Genomic DNA, 23,155 nt, shown 5'->3' with positions numbered 1-23,155 from the left:
ATTCTCTGAAGAAATGGCCAAGAAATCATCAATCCCGCCAGGGTATGCAAACTTATGAGCACAACTGTATACTTTGATCATATTTCATGTCTGTAGCTACTACATACTAGGATGCTTTTGTCACGAATACAACTGAATTTCGATTTTTTGGTATTGAAGTAGTTAAATGTTGATTATGCAACTTCCTTCGAGTACACCATAAAGTTCTATCCCCAATAAACCTGACCAATGTAAGGTTTGTAAAAAAAAAAAAAAAAAAAAAAAAAAAAAAAAAAATATATAATAATAATAATAATAATAATAATAATAATAATAATAATAATAATAATATATATATATATATATATATATATATATAATTACTGTACCTCGGATTCCACTTCCAGGATTTCATCTCCAGCAGATGGAAGATCCTTCCAGCCAACTATCTCCACAGGCATGCTGGGCCCCGCCTCGCTCAGCATGGCGTTGTTTTCATCGAACATCAGCCGGACCTTCCCCCAGGCCCTCCCCGCCACCAGCACCGCTCCCTTCCGGAGGGTTCCTCTCTGCACAATGGCTGTAGTCACTGGACTGGAAAAAAAAAAAAAAAAAAAAGAGTGAAGGCAAGGGTTCCGATCATGCACAGAATCATTTTTACAAATATGGTCTACATGATGGCCAAAGAGCTCCTCCTTACACAAGAACAGTCTGTATGCATGTAAGCTACACAGAAATCAGGAATCACTAAGAGCTGCCATACATGGGGAGATTCAACACTGAGGACAAGGGAGAGGTCCGCTTGTCCCACCTTGATTTGGGCACTCAGTGTTCTCAATGAAGGTGGTTGTAAACCCGCACATATACCCAGTGAAGTGACTGGTGACGCACAGATGGGAAAAAAAAAAAAATCATCCCTCCAACATAAGTTGTACCTGTTCACCTGAAGCATTTTCTTCTCTACGGCTGCTCAAAGTGCAGAATTTATTAGCTTGTCTGAGCTTTCAGAACAAAAAGCTGGCAGAGAGCTGAAGTTACATTTCTGCAAATTCAGTGAGAGCTCATTGGAGGGAAGGGACAACCCCCCTCCCCCTTCACATAGCACACAGGAAGAGAGCAGAGGCTGTGAATCAACTGGAGATCCTTCCCCGGTCACCTTTTTTCTCTTGGTGTCAGGAAAATTTGTCAGAAGTGATTTATGCTGATGGCAGAGGAATGGAGCAGCGGAGAGAAGTTACACTTCGTGCTCTGGATTGAGACAAGTACACACTATAGAGATGGGTCTCCAAACTTTCCAAACAAAGGGCCAGTTTACTGCCCTTCAGTTTTTGAGGGGGTCGGACTGCAGACGGTGGGATTAGGAACTGCCCCAGCATCAATGAGAGTAAACAATGCCCCATCATTGGTGTCAGTGGGAGGAATAGCGCCCCATCATTGGTGTCAGTGGGAGGAATAGCGCCCCATCATTGGTGTCAGTGGGAGGAATAGCGCCCCATCATTGGTGTCAGTGGGAGGAATAGCGCCCCATCATTGGTGTCAGTGGGAGGAATAGCGCCCCATCATTGGTGTCAGTGGGAGGAATAGCGCCCCATCATTGGTGTCAGTGGGAGGAATAGCGCCCCATCATTGGTGTCAGTGGGAGGAATAGCGCCCCATCATTGGTGTCAGTGGGAGGAATAGCGCCCCATCATTGGTGTCAGTGGGAGGAATAGCGCCCCATCATTGGTGTCAGTGGGAGGAATAGCGCCCCATCATTGGTGTCAGTGGGAGGAATAGCGCCCCATCATTGGTGTCAATGGGAGGAATAGCGCCCCATCATTGGTGTCAATGGGAGGAATAGTGCTCCAATGGCCAGATAAAGGCTGGATCTGGCCTCCAGACTGCTGTGTTTGGTCTGGACTTTAAGCAGAGTTCGACCCAGAAATTGAATTTTGCGGATCGTATTCCCCCCCATGCCACATTTGGCACCTTTCAGGGGGAGGGGGGAACAGATACCTTTCAAATCCAGGTATCTGCTCCCACTTCCGGGAAAACTATGTAATGTTCGCCCCCCCCCCCCCCCCCGCCTTCTGGGAGACACACAGGTCCCAGAAGACAGCAGAGACCCATTCAGAACACGCAGTGCGACTCGCGCATGCGCACTAGGAAACAGGCTGTGAAGCTGCAAGGCTTCGCTTCCCGTTTCCCTTAGTAAGGATTTCAGCGCTTGCACCTGGAGCCGAGGGACGGGACGGGTCGGCTTCGGGTGCCAACATCACAGGTGTCCTGGACAGGCAAGTGTCCCTATATTAAAAGTCAGCAGCTGCAGTATTTGTAGCTGCAGACTTTACACTTTTTTTTCCCCAGGCGGAACTCCACTTTAAAATAAAGTTTAATAAAAAATAAAAATGTCTACATCCCCCCCATGCATGCACACAAATGCAAACGTTTGTGTAGGTCTTTGTGTAGTAAACAGCAGTTGCACCACACATGCCAAAGTAAGAGCAATAATTCTAGAGCCATCAGTCACAATTAACTCTAAACTGATAGCCTGTAAAGGCTTTTAACCATTACCAATGACATTTTAGGTACCGTATATGTCATCATATCATGGGTATGCGCAATTTTGTGTCTTGACATGTTTGGTATCCATTTACTCAACGGAGCATAATTTATATTTAACCATAAAATTGGGTATTATATTTTGTTTGTGTGCACTAAAATTAATTTTTATGTATTTTTTCCTTAAAAATTTGCATTGGATAAACAGCTCCTCAAATATCCTGCGACGTAAAAATTCCAAAAGCCACCATTTTTATTCCCCAAGGTATCTGCTTTCAGGAAATATGGAACGTTTAGATAGGGTTCTTAGCAAAAATTCTAATTTCTATATGTATGTGAAAAAATGTAACCACTTGCCTTCCAAGCCTATTCTGACACTTCTTACATAGTTACATAGTTAGTAAGGTTGAATAAAGACACCAGTCCATCCAGTTCAACCTGAGTGAGTGTCTACAATTGTCCCGGACCCTATCCCTTTACATTGCACACTCACATCGGTCCCTACCCTCAAGGAGACCATGTAGCATCTCCTAAATGTAAACATCATCATTTTTTTTTGCTAAAAAAAATTACTTAGAACCCCCCAAACAAAGATTGTGGAGGCCTGTGGAGCAGCGCCAAACTACAGTACCTAAAAATCTCCATAGGCAAAGCTTTAACAGCCTTTACAGGTCACCTTTTACAGGAGGTCTGGTGCTGGAATTATTGCTATTCCTAGAAGATTTACAGACACCAACATGTGTGCGTGGCCTACGTATGCGTTTGCACACAACCAGCCAACCCTCCGACAATCGTCCCGCCAACCCTCCGACAATCGTCCCGCCAACCCTCCGACAATCGTCCCGCCAACCCTCCGACAATCGTCCCGCCAACCCTCCGACAATCGTCCCGCCAACCCTCCGACAATCGTCCCGCCAACCCTCCGACAATCATCCCACCAGCCAATCAGTGTCCTTTTTTTTTTTTTGTCAAAGCTTGAACAAGCTGAAGTTAGCTGATTGGCTGCCCTGCACAACTGCACCAGATTCTGTACTCTCCAGTTTTAGTAAATCAGCTCCGTAATGTATAGCCAGCTCAGAGAGTCATTTGAGTAATTGGAATGTAGTGATGAAGAAGAGCGCTATATCTACCCCTTTCCTTTGTCTGTCCGGCATTCAATAACCGTTCCTTCCACCAAGCCTGCGGGGTCAGCCTTCAGCTCCATCACTTCCGCTAACGTCACTATGGCTTCAGAGAGGGCCTGAAGATTCTCCCCCTGATGGCGAGTCATAAACAGAAAGAAATCATATGGTTTGCAAATGGAAGGGATGCTTTATTAAAGCAGAAGATACAACATATAGTATAAAAAAATAACCAATCCAAGACAATCTTATTTCATAATTGGTCCTTCAAAAATGACTAAAATTAGAAGACAGGACAAGTTTTTTCACCTTCTGCTTTCCTTACCCCTTAAAGAGGAACTGCAGTCTGTCATAATTTGTAATAAAAACATCTGCCATTCTGAAGCTTCCCTCCAATCACTTTGCATATTTTATATATACTGTGATTCTGTACTTGCCAAATATGCTGCAGAGATCTCCCTCCACTGAGTCTGGCTGCAGCCATTTTAACTGTGGGCAGCTGAAACTTAACTGCCTGTTCACTTCCAGGATTTACACAGACACACAGAGGCACATCGCCAGCTCGGCAGCACTCACTGGCCCTCTTATGACTCATCCGCCCTCCATTTCTGGCCAACTCTCATGAGGGTGAGAGAGAGCTGTGCATGATGTCATAAGCCTAGGATAATGACCAGACAAGAAACAGGAAGTGGGCTGTATAAGGGATTTACTGGCAGAAAAAAATATATATATGTTTTACTATCCAAAGCCAAAACAACAAGGGCAGAAGATTTAATAAATGGAAAGATGAAAAAAAAAAAAAAAAAAATATACAGAAGCTTCACTTTAAAACCCAAAGAAAAGTAAAAATGTTCCCTTGCAGTGGGGGCAGCCCCCAAACTGCAAGGATCAAATTCTTGTTTAGGTCTAGGGCAGTGATTCTCAACCAGGGTTCCATGGAACTCTAGGGTTCCTCCAGAGGTTGCTAGGGGTTCCATCAGCATTGGGCAATTTCCCCTTCTCAGATAAGTTTCCAATGACACCATTGATCTTTTTAGCTATCTGTAAGGAGGTAATTCTTCCCAATGACCACAAGTGTAAGGACCATTCTTCCCACCGACCATCACACTAATGCATCATGAGTTATAGATTTCTAATTTTTAACAGGGGTTCCCTGAGACCTGAGAACTATTTCAAGGGTTCCTCTGTGTTGAAAAGGTTGAGAAAGGCTGGTCTAGGTGATAAGAAAAAGTAGTTTTAAAAGATATGTGCAATTCGTTTTGTTTCCGAATTCGTTTTCAGATGAAATTCGACAAATTCATTAATTCGTAAATATTTGAATTAACAAAAACCCTTTTAACAAATTTTTTCCCCGAAAATTCATAAATTGGAAAATCCGAAAAGAATGAAAACCCAAAAATTCAAAAGAACAAAAATCTGAAAACCCGAAATAACTAAATGATAATAACTAATACTAACTATTAAAATTATAGGTATTGGAATTTCCTTTCAAACGTAGTTGTAAGTGAACGTAATGAATACGAATTTATCCAAAGTTAGGAATTATCAGAAATAATGAATGCCGCATCTAACTGAATGGAATGTAACATATTAATAATAATAAAAAACCTTTTTATTATTTATTAATTCATTACATAATAAAAAAAAAAACTTTTTTAATATTATTATTTATTATTAATTCGTTACATTCCATAAAAGCTAAATAATAATAAAAAATGTTCTAATATTATTATTAATTTGTTACATTCCATTCAGTTAGATGCGGCATACGTTATGACGGATAATTCGTAACTTCGGATAAATTTGTATTAGTTACGTTCACTAACAGCTAAATTTGAAAGGAAATTCCAATACCTGTAATTTAATAGTCAGTTATTATTAGTTAGTTATTATTTTGGATTTTCGAATTTTCACATTTACGAATACTGCATCTAAACTAATGGACTATAAGGAATTTAAATTTTTCTGCCGTTACGAATTTATTAGAAAATTACCAATTTCGATTAGAACGAATGACCCTAAAAAAAAAAAAAAAAAAAAAACAACAACAAATAAAATAAAATAAAATAAAAAAAGAAGAAGAATGAAACGAAAAACATTTTTCAACAGCGCACAAGTCTAAGTTTTACTAAGGCTCTATTCCCGAATCACCGCAAAATGCATAACGCGCTTGCGATCCCATTACTTTCAGTAGCACCCCAATCGCGGTGCGATTTTGCCACGTTTGTCACCCAACAAATCGCGCAAACAAAAATGTGGGACACCTGTCGCCCCAAAAGAAGTTTTCCGGAACACCTAGGTGTGAATGGAGCTTTACTCCCCCTGGCAGATAGCGGCACATGCTCCAGTGTTGAACTGTTCCTTGGTATCCTCTTGTCTAATGCAGGTCTATGGGCCCTGACCACCAAAGCATAGGAAAGAAAAGGCTGCAGGGGATAGGTCTGCCTTTTCCCCTAGATGTAAATGAGCATTTAATCCTTTTAGTGCAGAATCAGTCCCACAGTAAGGGAGGATTTTTAACTTTCCCCAGAGCTGGGCTTTAGGCTTCGTTCGCATATATGTGAATTGGATGCTTCCCCCCCATCAGATTTGCATGACATGCGATTTAAACCAGCTTTCTCTGGAGCCGGGTTCACATGTGTGCGGTGCAGCGGCAATGCAAATTCGTGACAAATTGCAGTTTTTGACCACTGAGGTTTGGTTCAGATGCGAATTCCAGGCTATTACCTTCTGTAGGAACGCACATTGGATTGCCTGCTATGGGAATTGCACATTGGATCAGTTTTGAACTGGAATTTGATCAAAAAACAAAAACGAAAAAAAAAACAGTGTGGGGGGGTCTGGTATGAATTTTAAGGTAAACCCCACACCAAAATAATAAGGGTTCCCAGCCCTCTCCTTAAAGTGATTGTAATCCCTTACAGACCACTTTTTGCTACAGGTAAGCCTATAATAATGCTTACCTGTAGCTACCCCGGATATCTCCTAAACCTGCACGGTTTAGGAGATATCCCCTGTGTATTTGCATGTGTCGAAGTCATCGGCACATGCGCACTGAAGCAACGGCATGTACGTGCTGTTTGCTTCAGTGAGTGTGCCGTTACCGGCAGGAGTGACGTAATCGTGGCTCCAGCCATTCACAGCGCCGGAGCCGCGATACCCGGAACTAACCCCCGGGAGTGATGTCACGTCATTCATGCTTAAGTCAATTGAATGACGAAACATGTCGGGGGCGTGGCTACTTGGCGAACGAGACAGGCATACACGGGACGCTGAACATCCTACATTTATCCTTACCAAGGTGACGGCGAAACTAAGGAGCGGCGAGAGATTGTATAACGATCCCGCATGTCCTGGGTCCGCCGTGACTATTGACGCTTCAGCAATCAGCTGCATAAAGTGTGTTGTGGCTTGACATTTGGCGTGGTTATTCATTTTTTTAAATGTGAGTGCAATTTGATAAGTTTTTATGTGTGATTAAAAAGGGGTTTAAACGTCACGCTATGGGAGCAAATCTTTTTTGTGTTGCATCTATATGAAACTGCCAAGAAAGCCGGTGTCCTATCATATACTGTCCCCCATCGGATAGTTCCCGCTGTGTACTGCGCATGTGCAGTACACAGCACACACAGATTCCGAAAATACCCGAAGATGAACAGCGCCTGCGCCGTGAGTCCAGGTTCCATCCAAGCGGACATAGAGTTGGAATATAAAAGAGCCAAGCGCAGCAAAACCGAGCCCGAAGTGTGGCGAGCAAAGCGAGCCTGCGAGGGGCCCTCTAATTTTCCCAACCCTATGTCCACTTGGATGGTGGGGCTACCACCTCCACTCACGGCGCAGGCGCCGTTCATCTTCGGAGATTTTCCGAAGCTTCTTCTGCTCCGTATTGCGCATGCACAGTACGGGGCGGACACTATATGATGGCAGGACACTATCTGCCAGAACACCGGCTCTTTTTTTCTGAAGTGAAGGTTAAGACATTCCAGTTACAACCCTGCAAAAAGCGTGTCTAGCCAAACACGAAAGTGGGAGGCTTATATTATACAGCTGGTGAGTCTATTCACGTAAGGGGAGAGAAATCGCATTCACAGCGGTGTGGTGAAGGAGTGTAGATGGAAGCCGATTTCCAGTCCAAGAGACGCTGATCATCGTGTCTTTTCACTACTTCTATTTGTCATGTGGAGCATGTTCTGAAGATTTATGGACTATTCGTTCACTTTGTAACACTTTATATTTACATTGGAAAAAGTGTTTTGTTAATTGTAGCATTCCCGGAGAAGGTGGGTTTGTGTACGATTAATTATGTGGTGTGGTTAATCACTTGGTCACAGGGTGATATTATTTTAATAGATTAGTATAATTTTTTAAGGTTATTTTTTTCACGAGATAATTATTTATTTAATTTATTTTCTTGTGTATCACTGAACATTTAGTGAAGTATTATTAATTTCATTGATACAGATTCGTAGGATTTAGTGGTGGAAATACACACTATATTTAGCGCCACTTGTTTCAGCACTTGTTAAAGTGGAGGGCCACCCAAAAAAATAAAAAATAAAAATTGCATTAATAAAATAAAACAAAATTCACTTACCTAAAAACGCTGTTGCTAGGCAGTCTTCCTAATCTGCCTCTTCCTAATCCGCGGCGCTTCCTCCTCTTCGGTGAGTGGCCCCGTTGCCTTCTGGAACATGTGTGTGTCCCAGAACCCAATGGGGCCATTCACAAAGCGCAGCGCGACTCGTGCATGCGCAGTAGGATATGGGAAGTGAAGCCACAAGGCTCCACTGTCTGTTTCCCTTTGTAAGGATGGAGGCGCCGGCAGCCGATCCGATGGACGGATCGGATTAGGGGAAGCCGATATCGCTGGATCGTTGGACAGATAAGTATCATTAAAAGTCAGCAGCTACAGTGTTTGTAGCTGCTGACTTAAAAAAAAAAAAAAAAAAATAATAATAATAATAATAATAATAATAATAATAATAATAATAATAATAATAATAATAATAATAATAATAATAATAATAAGGATTGGCTGGAACACCCCTTTAAAGGAACATTATATACACATCGTATTGGCATTACCTTAAGTGCAGATATATTAACGGATTGGATATCCCCTCCAAACTCCTCACACACTATATCATGGGACAGGAGTTCCCTTTTGACTCGTTCTGGATCAGCATCAGGTTTGTCACACTTGTTTATGGCCAGGATGATGGGGACTAGGAGGAAAAAAAAAAAAAAACATACATCATATATATCTATGTGTAGTGTGTGTGTGTGATATTTAATGGCATCCCAGTCTTCGTCTGTAGGGTTCAATATTGAGTTGGCCCACCCTTTGCAGCTATAACAGTTTCAACTCTTCTGAGAAGGCTGCCCACAAGGTTTAGGAGTGTGTCTATGGGAAGGTTTGACCATTCTTCCAGAAGCGAATTTGTGAGGTCAGGCACTGATGTTGGATGAGAAGGACTGGTTCGCAGCCGCCGCTCTAAATCATCCAAAAGGTATTCTATCAGGTTGAGGTCAGGACTCTGTGCAGGCCAGTCAAATTCCTCTACCCCAAATACGCTCATCCATGTCTTTACGGACCTTGCTTTGTGCTCTGATCAAATCATTTGGTGGAGGGGGGGGGGGCCCCTTTTCCAGTGATGGGAACTCCTAAGGCGTCAGATATCAAGACATTTTGGACAATTTCGCGGTCCCAACTTTGTGGGAACAGTTTGGGGGTGGCTCCTTCCTCTTCCAACATGACTGCGCACCAGTGCACAAAGCAAAGTCCATAAAGATATGGATGAGCGAGTTTGCGGCGGAGGAACTTGACTGGCCTGCACAGAGTCCTGACCTCAACACGTTCGAACACCTTTGAAATGAATTTGAGCGGATACTGTGAGCCAGGCCTTCTTGTCCAACATCAGTGCCTGACCTCACAAATGCGCTTCTGGAAGAATGGTCAAACATTCCCATAGACATTCTCCTAAACCTTGTGGACGGGCTTCCCAGAAGAGTTGAAGCTGTTATAGCTGCAAAGGGTGGGCCAACTCAATATCGAACCCTACGGACTAAGACTGGGATGTCATTAAAGTTCATGTGTGTTTAAAGGCGTCCCAATACTTTCAGTAATATAGTGTGTGTGTAATAAACACACACACACACACACACACACACACACACACACACACACACACGTGGGTGCGCGTGTGTGTGCGCGCGTGTGCATATATATATATTATATATATACACATACATACATACATACATACATACACACACACACACACGTGGGTGCGCGTGTGCGTGCGCGCGTGTGCATATATATATATTATATATATACACATACATACATACATACATACATACACACACACACACATCACATTAAAGCCGAAGTACAGAGAAAAGTTGAAATTAGACCAATGAAAGAAAGAATTACAGGTTACTTTAAGGATTTTATCTTGACAATCATCTTTAAAGCATAAACAAAGCCAATATTTTGGGGGAAATTTTAGACGGCTAGAACCCCTGCCAGGTTTTTATTGCTGTCTGTATCTCAGTACAGAAGATCCATTCCCACTATTTGCTCTGGTGCCACTGTCACTGACACTGAAGCTCATGGGAAATCCAAAAATGTAAGTTGTCAGAGGGGCAATCTTCTAATGGGGTCACTTGTTTCAGTGACAACAGCCTAATAGGGCATTTCTCTCACTTTGGCAAAATTTCTTTCACTTTCTACTACAGGACAGGAAGTGAGGGGACATTCTCCAGGGACAGATGGCAAAAAAGAATGTCTTTGTCTCACCACTCCTGTACCATGCTGCTCTTATTCTTAAAAGGTTAGTTCACCTTTTCAGAAAAAAATGAAAATATAAACTAACACCGTGCCTCCTCACCACCCCCCCGGTCCCCGCTGATCCTACCACTTTTATTCTGTATCATTATCATCTCTTACCATTAGCATTTTTGGCATGCTTAATAGACTCCACCGTCTGCTTCATTACGCCATCATCAGCCGCGACCACCAATATGACAATATCGGTCACATTCGCACCTCTCTCTCGGATTGCTGAGAAGGCCGCATGTCCCGGGGTGTCAAGAAAAGTAATCCTGTTCCCGGAAGATAAGTGAACTGGAAAAATAAACATAAAAGGATTTAAAAACAAAAAACACAAAACTACATTCTTCCAAATTTTATTACACAATGTCAATGAAAAGGTTTCTAAAGCTTTGGATGGAGCAGCGAGGGATTTGGACCCCTGCCTGTTTCCACCGTTGTCTGGATCCTGATTAGAGCGACGCAGTCTCTCTGGGCTGGCCACTATCACTGGAATTGAAAGGGAGGCAAAAATCCAAAATTCTACCTTGTCACCAGAGCAAGAATAAAAAAAATAATAATAATTTTGTTTTTAAATGAGCACAAGGAACAGTACTGAGAAGTATCCCATGTGCTGATGCCGGCGGTCATAGTGGTAATCTAAAGACCTCTGCCTCCCTGCCATACCCCGCAGTCCTAGTCTTCGGGTGCTGCAGGGGGTTAATGCCAGCACTGGACCCGTCACGTCCCTCTCCATCATTCATAGACACTATACTATAGTTTCTTTCAGAGATGCACTGAAATTTAGTGGCTGAAACATGGGTACATTTTGCCGATAAGGAAAAAAGGTGGCGATAATGGGGCCTAAACCGCACGCAATTTTACTGTGCTTGTGGTATGTTTTTTATAGGTAATGTGACTCAAAAACCGCATCAACAACGCAACACGGGTGCATTATTGATGCGTTCTTGCTGCGTTTTCAATGCATTTCACCAGGTAGGTGCGTTTATTTTAACTGATCAAAAATGCAGCAGGATTTTTGACACCACAACAGAAGCGCAATAGGCAGATCAAAACTCTGGATACTGGAAAAAGACTTGAAATCCCGTATTTTATTGAAAAATCCTAAGTCACATCTCATCAGGTAATCCACAGCAAAAAGGAAAAGGGGGGGGGGGTTCAATTAACTGACGCATTTCGCACTGGAATCAGTGCTTACTCATAGCTGAATAGAAGCGCAAGGGACGAGTGTGAAGACCTGGAATCTGTTTTGACGATTCAAGAGCGTGTGTTGACCAAACTTAATTGCGAGGTCACACACTCTGGGAGGCAGTGGCGTAACTAGAACCTTCAGGGCCCCGATGCAAGAAACCATGAAGGGCCCCCCTGAACCCCAGCCAGGGCCCTTCCCTCCGAGTCCGGCGGTGGAACTCCAGGGTGTGGTCACAGGTATGACCTTTGTGAGCCCTGTAGTTCCACCACTGGCATCAGTATTTTTTTTTTATTATTTTTTTTTCTCTGGCTGGGGAGAACAGACATCGGACGGAGCGGCAATGCATGGAGAGGGGTACTCTGAGTAGCCGGGTAGTCACCCTCCACCTCCAGCCACCCGTGTGCATGGTGCACTGGTACCCCTAGCTGCCTATGCTGCTGCCGGCCATATGTAGAGGGGGCTGCATGGGCCCCCTGCAGCACAGGGCCCAGTTGCGGTCGCAACTGCTGCACCCCCTATAATTACGCCCCTGCTGGGAGGTGAGAACCCATTACCTTGGGGTGGGGGGCACCTGAGTGTAATCACTTCTGCAGATTGATATATTCAGTGTCACCTATCAAGTCACGTTTATTATTGCTGCAATAAGGACACTGAAAACTGATCCTGGGAGGTCAGCGTATCACGGATTTATATGCATTCGAGCACTTTATGGATCACTTTTGTATCGATATTTATATTTTATGAAATGTGTGTATAGTCACGCTGTATGATGTTGAAAGCTAAAGGACGACTTTAGTGGCTTACATATTATATTCTTGGATTTACAGGCACATCACTAAGCCTACAGTATAAGGTTTACCTGTAGGTATTTAAATAGAATATCTCCTAAACCTGTACGGTTTAGGAGATATTCCCCTCGCAATGAGCCGCATGCGCATGGGGGATTGTCGTCTGGAAGCCCGGCAGACGCCAGACCCTGCCGGAAAGAAATCTCCCACGCACACGCGCGGGAGTGACAATATCGCTGCTCTGGCCACTCACAGTGCCGGTGTCCTATCATATACAGTCCCCCGTCGGATAGTGTCCGCTGTGTACTGCGCATGCACAGTACACAGCACGCACAGATTCCGAAAATAGCTGAAGATGAACGGCGCCTGCGTCGTGAGTCCAGGTTGTAGCCCCACCATCCAAGTGGACATAGAGTTAGAATATAAAAGAGTCGTGCGCAGCGGGGCCCTCTAATTTTGCCAGCCCTATGTCCGCTTGGATGGTGGGGCTACCACTAGAGGTCGACCGATATGGGTTTTTCTCTGGCCGATGCCGATATTTAGAAATCATGGCGGCCGATAGCCGATATGTGATGCCGATTTTTTTGGGCCGATATGTTAGGCCGATTTTATTTTATTTATTTATTTTTAATCCCCCTTGATCTAACACACCTTTCCCACTGGGGCGTTTTTTAAGGCGCTTTTGGGCTAAAAATAGCGCCTGTAAAGTGCCTGCATAATGGCTCCCCTGCAGTCTGTGTGAAAGACAGAGTGTTTTCACACTGAGGCGATGCGCTGGCAGGATCTTAAAAAAAAAGTCCTGCAAGCAGCACGTTTGGAGTGGTGTATACCGCTCCTCCACCACTCCTGCCCATTGATATGAATGGGCACCACTGCCGAAGCGCATGCAATGCGATTTGGCAGCGGTGCTTCATGGGCGCATTTAACCTCTTCCTTGGCCGCTAGCTGGGTTATATGTGCCCCACTAGCAGCCAAATAGCACTGCTAAAATGATGGTAAAGAGCCGCTAAAACTTGCGTTTTACCATCAACGCCTGCCCGCTCCAGTGTGAAAGCAGCCTTCATAAGTGATACAGAAAATTTCTTACACTTAAAGCGGAGGTCCACCCTAAAATGGACCTTCCGCTCATCGGATTCCTCCCCCCCTCCGGCGCCACAATTGGCACCTTTCAGGGGGGAGGGGGGTGCAGTTACCTGGATAATCCAGGTAACTGCACCCACTTCCGGGCTAGCTCTCTGCGGAAAGGGGCGTACATTACGCCCCTTTCCGCAAGTGCCCGCCCCCTTCCGCAAGTGCCCCGCTGCCTGCTGGGAAACACACAGATCCCAGAGGCAGCGGGGACCGTCCTCATTGCGCAGCGCGGCTCGCACATGCGCAGTAGGGAACCGGGAAATTAAGCCGAAAGGCTCCATTTCCTGATTCCCATACCCAAGATGGCGGCGGCAGCACTCGAGTGTCGATCTAGAGATCGGCTTCGGGGTGCCGACATCGCGGGCGCGATGGACAGGTAAGTGTCACTATTTTAAAAGTCAGCAGCTGCAGTATTTGTAGCTGCTGGCTTTTAAAAAAAAAAAAAAACGCGGAGTCCCGGCGGACTCCCGCTTTAAACATTTATTAAACAAAACAAACCTCCAATCAGTTTACTTGTATGTATGATCTAGATAAAAAAAAAAAACAAAAAAAACCTATATATTAAATAAAAACAGGTAGTCAAAACTTTTGGACAAAAAAAAAAAAAAAAAAAATGGGCTAACTTTACTGTTTTTATTTTATTTTTTAAATGGTGTATTTTTTTCCCAAAAAAATGCATTTGAAAGACCTCTGTGCAAATGCCGTGTGACATAAAATATTGCAACAACCGCTATTTTATTCCCTAGGATCTCTGCTAAAAAAATATATATATAATTTTTGGGGGGTCTGAGTGATTTTCTGGCAGAAAATACAGGATTTTTACTTGTAAGCAACAAGTGTCAGAAAAGATTTAGTCTTTAAATGGTTAAACTGAGAACTTCTACACACAGAGATGATTTCATTCATTCAGAAGTGTAAACATTGTATCATTTAGTTCTTTTCTTGGCAGTCTGCCCAGAGAGGAGGAAAGTGTTGCTATGACGACTCAGGCAACTCACACTGACTTCTTACAGAAGTCATTTCAAAGTCCCGCTGTAGAATCGGCTTTTTATCAGCACAATCGGCCGATACCGATTATTTAAAAAACGGCAAATATCGGCCGGCCGATATATCGGTCGACCTCTAGCTACCACCTCCACTCACGGCGCAGGCGCCGTTCATCTTCGGAGATTTTCCGAAGCTTCTTCTGCTCCGTACTGCGCAGTACAGGGCGGACTCTATATGATGGCCGGACTGAATAGGCCAGAACACCGGAGCCGCGATATTCAGAAGACACGCCGAGTGAATATGTCAGCTCCCTCTGCGTGTATCGGGTGAGATGTCGGAGCCTCGTTTTAAGGCAAGTATTTCATAATGAGCTAGTATGCTATGCATACTAGCTCATTATGCCTTTTCCCTAACAGGTCTGAAAAAAAAAAAAAAAAAAAAAGTCAGGTTTACTCCCCCTTTAAGGGAGCAGCACACCTCACAATTTATTTATCAGAATAGCTACCGCAGTGGCGCAGAGATGTGGAGCCATAATAACCTTAGGGATGCTGCGGAGGCGCAGATTGTTTCGCCTGCTCCTATTTTCCCCATCATCTAGCTGCAGTTGGACAAGATGGCGATGGAAGGCCTGAGGTTCCATCTCCAGGGTGGTGATGCGGGTATCTGTAGCGGTGGTGGAGGAGGATTCTAAGACCGTCACCATCTCCTCAACTGTATCCACCTGCTGCCCACATGAGAGCATTCACAATGGAGGCTGCCATAGCCTGAAGGTCCTGCTTAGTGGGTAGACCCGCTATTATATCCCGGAGGGACCCCTCTGGACGGCCGCCTGTCTCCTCTGTATGCTCAGAGTCTGGCTGCAAGTCTGACTGTGGGATAGCTGGCGACAGTATAGGGGAGAGCGGCCTATCCAAAAAGTGATGGCCAGTCCCCTACCACTGCAGCCCCTGTCTGTGAACCTTTTTTTATTGGTAGAGGCGGCGGTGCTCACCACGGTGACTCGTGGCAGCTCCAGCTTGGCCAGAACAGCGGGAGAAGAAACAGCGTTTTGCCTCAAGAAGTAGTGGGTGATTTCAGGTCTCCTCGGCTCCCCATGGTCGGCAGGGTCCCCGGGCATGAAAGAGTGGCTCGCTTGCATAGTCCAAAGGGAAATTCTCCGCTCTCTCCTGTGCAGAGCTCCAGTAAGCACGTCTTCACGCTTCCATTGCTAAGCTATGCCTTCGACATACATAGAATTTAAAGGGATGCATTTTGTTGAGCTTTTCTTGCGCTAAAGGTGCCGATAATGGCCTACAATAAAATTCATACTTATTTAAAAATTCACACAATTAAAAAGTCGAATATAATACAATTATATATAAAACTATATTGCCTTCAATTCATGAAAGCTACAATGTTGTATTCATATACAGCATCTATGAATAAGGTGGGTGGTGGAAAGAGCGGGTATAGTCTGCATTCTTGATGAATGCCTATGACAGGTCCCTTGGCTGTATTATCACCCCACATCAAGAGCGTGACTGACTATGCTCGCCCTTTACCCCCCCTCCCATTCACAAAAGCTTACTATAGCATCTGTGAATGAAAAGCAATCTATGAATGGAGGAGGCAAACCCTTCATTCATCTACCCACCCCCATATACACAGAATGCTTTTCATCGATGAATGCTATAGTACAGCTTCTATGAATGGAGGAGGGGGAGGAAAGGGCGGGCATAGTTGACATTCTTGATGAGTGCCTGTCATAAGTTCAGAGCTGGCATTAACCCCTGCAGCATCAGAAGACTGCAGTGTTTAGGAAGGGGGGTAGAGGATGTCAGATTTCCACTATGACAACCAACACTAGGGACACATTTTTATTAAAGTTAAGTATTGTCCCTTGTTCTGATTTTCCAAATCTAAACTTAAGCTTTAATGACAGAAGTGTCTACGTGTGTCTCACCACTAAATGCTCCAATGTGTTGAGTGATGCCGCCAGCCTCCATTGCTGCTACCTGTGTTTTGCGCAGCTGGTCGAGGAGAGTGGTTTTGCCATGATCTACATGACCCATGATAGTTACCACCGGATGTCGGGGGACAAGGACAGAAGGAGCCTCAGGAGGCCTAGAAATGGGAAAACAAACAATAAATAAACGACACTAACTTGATGAGACAATTTTATACCACCTTCTTGTAAGTGTTTTTAAATTGTGTGGTACAATAAATCGCTGGCATACTGCACTTAGAGGCGCCTTCTCTATATATTCTGGCAGTGTCTGGTGCAGACGTCACATTTGGAGTGCAACGTGGAGCAGCAGGAAGATGGGTGGGGTCCGAACTATAGTGGAGCAACTAGCAAACGGCACACGTGGTGTGCAACATGGGAATGCTATAGAGCAGTGGTTTCCAAACTGAGGCCCGGGGGGCCAGATGCGGCCCTTTGCTTGCCTTTATCTGGCCCTTTGGGCACTATTCCGTCTGCTGATACGAGACACTATTCTGCCATATGATACCAACAATGGGGCAGCTTTACTCCCATTGACACCTATTATGGGGCACTGTTCCTCCCTATGATGCCAACGATGGGGCACTATTCCTTCCCCCAATTACAAATCTGGCGATGTTTACCCCCCACTGATGTCAGGAAAATTTCCACTCCCACTGGCCATGGTCCGGACCTCCTAAAGTCTGAACGACAATAAGCTGGCCCTTTGTTTAAAAAGTTTGGAGAACCCTGCTATAGCGGAAAGTGAGCAGGGACCGGAGAGAGAGAGAGGACTGAGTGGCAAAGGATCAGCAGGAGAAACCAGCAATGTTTCACATAATGTGCAGCATGGGAGAAATATAGCAGGAGGTGAGCGGGGACTGGAGAGAGAAGAGAATCAGCAAACCAGAGGATCAGCAGAGCTGAGGATCACTACTGAGCGGGGCGATCTGCTAAACGAGGGCACTACTGAGCGGGGCGATCTGCTAAACGAGGGCACTACTGAGCGGGGCGATCTGCTAAACGAGGGTACTACTGAGCGGGGCGATCTGCTAAACGAGGGTACTACTGAGCGGGGCGATCTGCTAAACGAGGGTACTACTGAGCGGGGCGATCTGCTAAACGAGGGCACTACTGAGCGGGGCGATCTGCTAAACGAGGGCACTACTGAGCGGGGCGATCTGCTAAACGAGGGCACTACTGAGCGGGGCGATCTGCTAAACGAGGGTACTACTGAGCGGGGCGATCTGCTAAACGAGGGTACTACTGAGCGGGGCGATCTGCTAAACGAGGGTACTACTGAGCGGGGCGATCTGCTAAACGAGGGTACTACTGAGCGGGGCGATCTGCTAAACGAGGGTACTACTGAGCGGGGCGATCTGCTAAACGAGGGTACTACTGAGCGGGGCGATCTGCTAAACGAGGGTACTACTGAGCGGGGCGATCTGCTAAACGAGGGTACTACTGAGCGGGGCGATCTGCTAAACGAGGGTACTACTGAGCGGGGCGATCTGCTGAGCGAGGGTACTACTGAGCAGGGGATCTGCTGAGCGAGGGTACTACTGAGCAGGGGATCTGCTGAGCGAGAGTACCAATGAGCGGGAGGCGAGTTGGGACTGGAGAAAGAGAGAGGGAGGATGATCAGCAAACCAGAGGATCAGCAGAGGTGGGGGTTACTACCGATCAGGGGATATGCTGAACGTGGGTACTAATAAGCTGGAGATCTACTAAATGAAAGTAACAATGAGCTGGGGATCTGCTGAACATAGGTACTAATGAGCTGAGGTTCTACTGGGACCCTTTAAACCAAATTGAAAATCAACACACACAAGGCCATTTGCCAAGCTTCATAAATGCATCAAAAAAAGTATGAAATGTGGAAATGATAGATGCTTTAATGTGTGTTAAATTTGAAGAAAGCGTAAATGAGCCCTAAGAGGGGGAAACTCCTCACTTTGACAAGAATTCCTCTAACTTCCTGTTGCAATTCCAAGACAGGAAATGGAGAGAAATCTTCCAAGCAGGAACCAATTTAAAACAGAAAGTGGCTGCTACTGACCACCGGACCCCACAGCAGTGCTCTGAACTCTACATCCCCTTCATAAAATGCAATCCATGGCATGCAACCTATGGTGCGACTGTAAGACCTCATTCACGCAGGTGGCAGTGCCGCCTCCCTGCTGGCAAGGTAACATTGACGGTGTCCATAAACTCACTGCAGCAAATTTGATACAGGGAGTCACTTTTTGCCCGCAGTGCTGCTGCCCGCAAAGGCACACACCTCATTCAAGTGAATGGGACTGTGGTAGTGCACGTGGTTGCAGCACCGTGCTGCAGGATTGCAAACAAAAAACAGATGTCCTGACATCATCAATGCCGGGTCTGTAGTCCAGCCCTGGACGGGAGGATGCCGAGGAATAGTTCGCAGTCAAAGTATGGGGGAGCGCCATCTGCTGGGGTAGCAGAGGATCATGCATGCAAAATGCTTCTCCTTACCCCTAAATGTAAACGAGTAGTTAACCCTTGCAGTGCAGGCACCGCCCCACGTTCATTGGCATCGGTGGAAGGAATAGTGCCCCATCATTGGTATCAGTTTTGGGGGGGGGGCGGAATAGTGCCCCATCATTGGTATCAGTTTTGGGGGGGGGGGGCGGAATAGTGCCCCATCATTGGTATTAGTGGGGGGCGGAATATTGCCCCATCATTGGTATTAGTGGGGGGCGGAATATTGCCCCATCACTGGCGTCAGCGGGGCGGAATATTGCCCCATCACTGGCGTCAGCGGGGGGGAATTGTGTCCCATCACTGGCGTCAGCGGGGGGGAATTGTGTCCCATCACTGGCGTCAGCGGGGGGGGAATTGTGTCCCATCACTGGCGTCAGCGGGGGGGGAATTGTGTCCCATCACTGGCGTCAGCGGGGGGGAATTGTGTCCCATCACTGGCGTCAGCAGGGGGGGAATTGTGTCCCATCACTGGCGTCAGCGGGGGGGGGGGGAATTGTGTCCCATCACTGGCGTCAGCGGGGGGGGGGGAATTGTGTCCCATCACTGGCGTCAGCGGGGGGGGGGGGAATTGTGTCCCATCACTGGCGTCAGCGGGGGGGGGGGGGAATTGTGTCCCATCACTGGCGTCAGCGGGGGGGGGGGGGGGAATTGTGTCCCATCACTGGCGTCAGCGGGGGGGGGGGGGGGAATTGTGTCCCATCACTGGCGTCAGCGGGGGGGGGGGGGGAATTGTGTCCCATCACTGGCGTCAGCGGGGGGGGGGGGAATTGTGTCCCATCACTGGCGTCAGCGGGGGGGGGGGGGGGAATTGTGTCCCATCACTGGCGTCAGCGGGGGGGGGGAATTGTGTCCCATCACTGGCGTCAGCGGGGGGGGGGAATTGTGTCCCATCACTGGCGTCAGCGGGGGGGGGAATTGTGTCCCATCACTGGCGTCAGCGGGGGGGGGGAATTGTGTCCCATCACTGGCGTCAGCGGGGGGGGGGAATTGTGTCCCATCACTGGCGTCAGCGGGGGGGGGGGAATTGTGTCCCATCACTGGCGTCAGCGGGGGGGGGGGAATTGTGTCCCATCACTGGCGTCAGCGGGGGGGGGAATTGTGTCCCATCACTGGCGTCAGCGGGGGGGGGGAATTGTGTCCCATCACTGGCGTCAGCGGGGGGGGGGAATTGTGTCCCATCACTGGCGTCAGCGGGGGGGGGGAATTGTGTCCCATCACTGGCGTCAGCGGGGGGGGGGAATTGTGTCCCATCACTGGCGTCAGCGGGGGGGGGGGAATTGTGTCCCATCACTGGCGTCAGCGGGGGGGGGAATTGTGTCCCATCACTGGCGTCAGCGGGGGGGGGGAATTGTGTCCCATCACTGGCGTCAGCGGGGGGGGGGAATTGTGTCCCATCACTGGCGTCAGCGGGGGGGGGGAATTGTGTCCCATCACTGGCGTCAGCGGGGGGGGGGGAATTGTGTCCCATCACTGGCGTCAGCGGGGGGGGGGGAATTGTGTCCCATCACTGGCGTCAGCGGGGGGGGGGAATTGTGTCCCATCACTGGCGTCAGCGGGGGGGGGGAATTGTGTCCCATCACTGGCGTCAGCGGGGGGGGGGGGGAAATTGTGTCCCATCACTGGCGTCAGCGGGGGGGGGGGAATTGTGTCCCATCACTGGCGTCAGCGGGGGGGGGGGGAATTGTGTCCCATCACTGGCGTCAGCGGGGGGGGGGGAATTGTGTCCCATCACTGGCGTCAGCGGGGGGGGGGGGGGAATTGTGTCCCATCACTGGCGTCAGCGGGGGGGGGGGGGAATTGTGTCCCATCACTGGCGTCAGCGGGGGGGGGGGGGAATTGTGTCCCATCACTGGCGTCAGCGGGGGGGGGGGGAATTGTGTCCCATCACTGGCGTCAGCGGGGGGGGGGGAATTGTGTCCCATCACTGGCGTCAGCGGGGGGGGGGGAATTGTGTCCCATCACTGGCGTCAGCGGGGGGGGGGGAATTGTGTCCCATCACTGGCGTCAGCGGGGGGGGGGAATTGTGTCCCATCACTGGCGTCAGCGGGGGGGGGGGAATTGTGTCCCATCACTGGCGTCAGCGGGGGGGGGGAATTGTGTCCCATCACTGGCGTCAGCGGGGGGGGGGAATTGTGTCCCATCACTGGCGTCAGCGGGGGGGGAATTGTGTCCCATCACTGGCGTCAGCGGGGGGGGGAATTGTGTCCCATCACTGGCGTCAGCGGGGGGGGAATTGTGTCCCATCACTGGCGTCAGCGGGAGGGGAATAGTGCCCCATCACTGGCGTCAGCGGGGGGGGAATAGTGCCCCATCACTGGCGTCAGCGGGGGGGGAATAGTGCCCCATCACTGGCGTCAGCGGGGGGGAATAGTGCCCCATCACTGGCGTCAGCGGGGGGGAATAGTGCCCCATCACTGGCGTCAGCGGGGGGGAATAGTGCCCCATCACTGGCGTCAGCGGGGGGGAATAGTGCCCCATCACTGGCGTCAGCGGGGGGGAATAGTGCCCCATCACTGGCGTCAGCGGGGGGGAATAGTGCCCCATCACTGGCGTCAGCGGGGGGGAATAGTGCCCCATCACTGGCGTCAGCGGGGGGGGAATAGTGCCCCATCACTGGCGTCAGCGGGGGGGAATAGTGCCCCATCACTGGCGTCAGCGGGGGGAATAGTGCCCCATCACTGGCGTCAGCGGGGGGGAATAGTGCCCCATCACTGGCGTCAGCGGGGGGGAATAGTGCCCCATCACTGGCGTCAGCGGGGGGGAATAGTGCCCCATCACTGGCGTCAGCGGGGGGAATAGTGCCCCATCACTGGCGTCAGCGGGGGGGAATAGTGCCCCATCACTGGCGTCAGCGGGGGGGAATAGTGCCCCATCACTGGCGTCAGCGGGGGGAATAGTGCCCCATCACTGGCGTCAGCGGGGGGGGGGATAGTGCCCCATCACTGGCGTCAGCGGGGGGGGGGATAGTGCCCCATCACTGGCGTCAGCGGGGGGGGGATAGTGCCCCATCACTGGCGTCAGCGGGGGGGGGGATAGTGCCCCATCACTGGCGTCAGCGGGGGGGGGGATAGTGCCCCATCACTGGCGTCAGCGGGGGGGGGGGGGGATAGTGCCCCATCACTGGCGTCAGCGGGGGGGGGGGGGGGATAGTGCCCCATCACTGGCGTCAGCGGCGGGGGGGGATAGTGCCCCATCACTGGCGTCAGCGGGGGGGGGGGGGGATAGTGCCCCATCACTGGCGTCAGCGGGGGGGGGGGGGATAGTGCCCCATCACTGGCGTCAGCGGGGGGGGGGATAGTGCCCCATCACTGGCGTCAGTGGGGGGGGGGATAGTGCCCCATCATCGGTGTCAGTGCGGGGGGGGGGGGGAATAGTGCCCCATCATCTGTGTCAGTGCGGGGGGGGGAATAGTGCCCCATCATCTGTGTCAGTGCGGGGGGGGGGATAGTGCCCCATCATCGGTGTCAGTGCGGGGGGGGATAGTGCCCCATCATCGGTGTCAGTGCGGGGGGGGGGATAGTGCCCCATCATCGGTGTCAGTGCGGGGGGGGGATAGTGCCCCATCATCGGTGTCAGTGCGGGGGGGGGGGGGATAGTGCCCCATCATCGGTGTCAGTGGGGGGGGGGGAATAGTGCCCCATCATCTGTGTCAGTGGGGGGGGGGGGGAATAGTGCCCCATCATCTGTCAGTGGGGGGGGGGGGAAATAGTGCCCCATCATCTGTGTCAGTGGGGGGGGGGGAGAAATAGTGCCCCATCATCTGTGTCAGTGGGGGGGGGGAGAAATAGTGCCCCATCATCTGTGTCAGTGGGGGGGGGGAGAAATAGTGCCCCATCATCTGTGTCAGTGGGGGGGGGGGAATAGTGCCCCATCATCTGTGTCAGTGGGGGGGGGGGGAATAGTGCCCCATCATCGGTGTCAGTGGGGGGGGGGGGAATAGTGCCCCATCATCGGTGTCAGTGGGGGGGGGGGAATAGTGCCCCATCATCGGTGTCAGTGGGGGGGGGAATAGTGCCCCATCATCGGTGTCAGTGGGGGGGGGGGAATAGTGCCCCATCATCGGTGTCAGTGGGGGGGGGGGAATAGTGCCCCATCATCGGTGTCAGTGGGGGG

The 23,155-nt window shown here is 48.8% G+C and overlaps 1 protein-coding gene across 3 annotated transcripts in view; it reads right to left on the bottom strand.

The window, feature by feature from the left end:
• Window positions 1–23,155, bottom strand: part of MTIF2 (mitochondrial translational initiation factor 2) — a 54,327-nt gene that overhangs the window by 23,005 nt on the left and 8,167 nt on the right. For all 3 annotated transcript variants that reach the window (XM_077485524.1, XM_077485525.1, XM_077485526.1), the window contains exons 5-9: window positions 16,517–16,677; window positions 10,594–10,770; window positions 8,727–8,866; window positions 3,651–3,775; window positions 369–573 (exon numbers count right to left, since the gene is read on the bottom strand). In XM_077485524.1, coding sequence (XP_077341650.1) covers window positions 369–573; window positions 3,651–3,775; window positions 8,727–8,866; window positions 10,594–10,770; window positions 16,517–16,677 — 808 coding nt within the window. The remainder of the gene's footprint in view (window positions 1–368; window positions 574–3,650; window positions 3,776–8,726; window positions 8,867–10,593; window positions 10,771–16,516; window positions 16,678–23,155) is intronic.

This window comes from Lithobates pipiens, unplaced genomic scaffold (assembly GCF_037356315.1).
Source record: "Lithobates pipiens isolate NorthernLeopardFrog02 unplaced genomic scaffold, aLitPip1_a1.2 Scaffold_18, whole genome shotgun sequence".
NCBI classification, from domain to species: Eukaryota; Metazoa; Chordata; class Amphibia; order Anura; family Ranidae; genus Lithobates; species Lithobates pipiens.
Note: the sequence above shows the minus strand (reverse complement) of the source record. Positions and strands in the feature narration are given on the sequence as shown.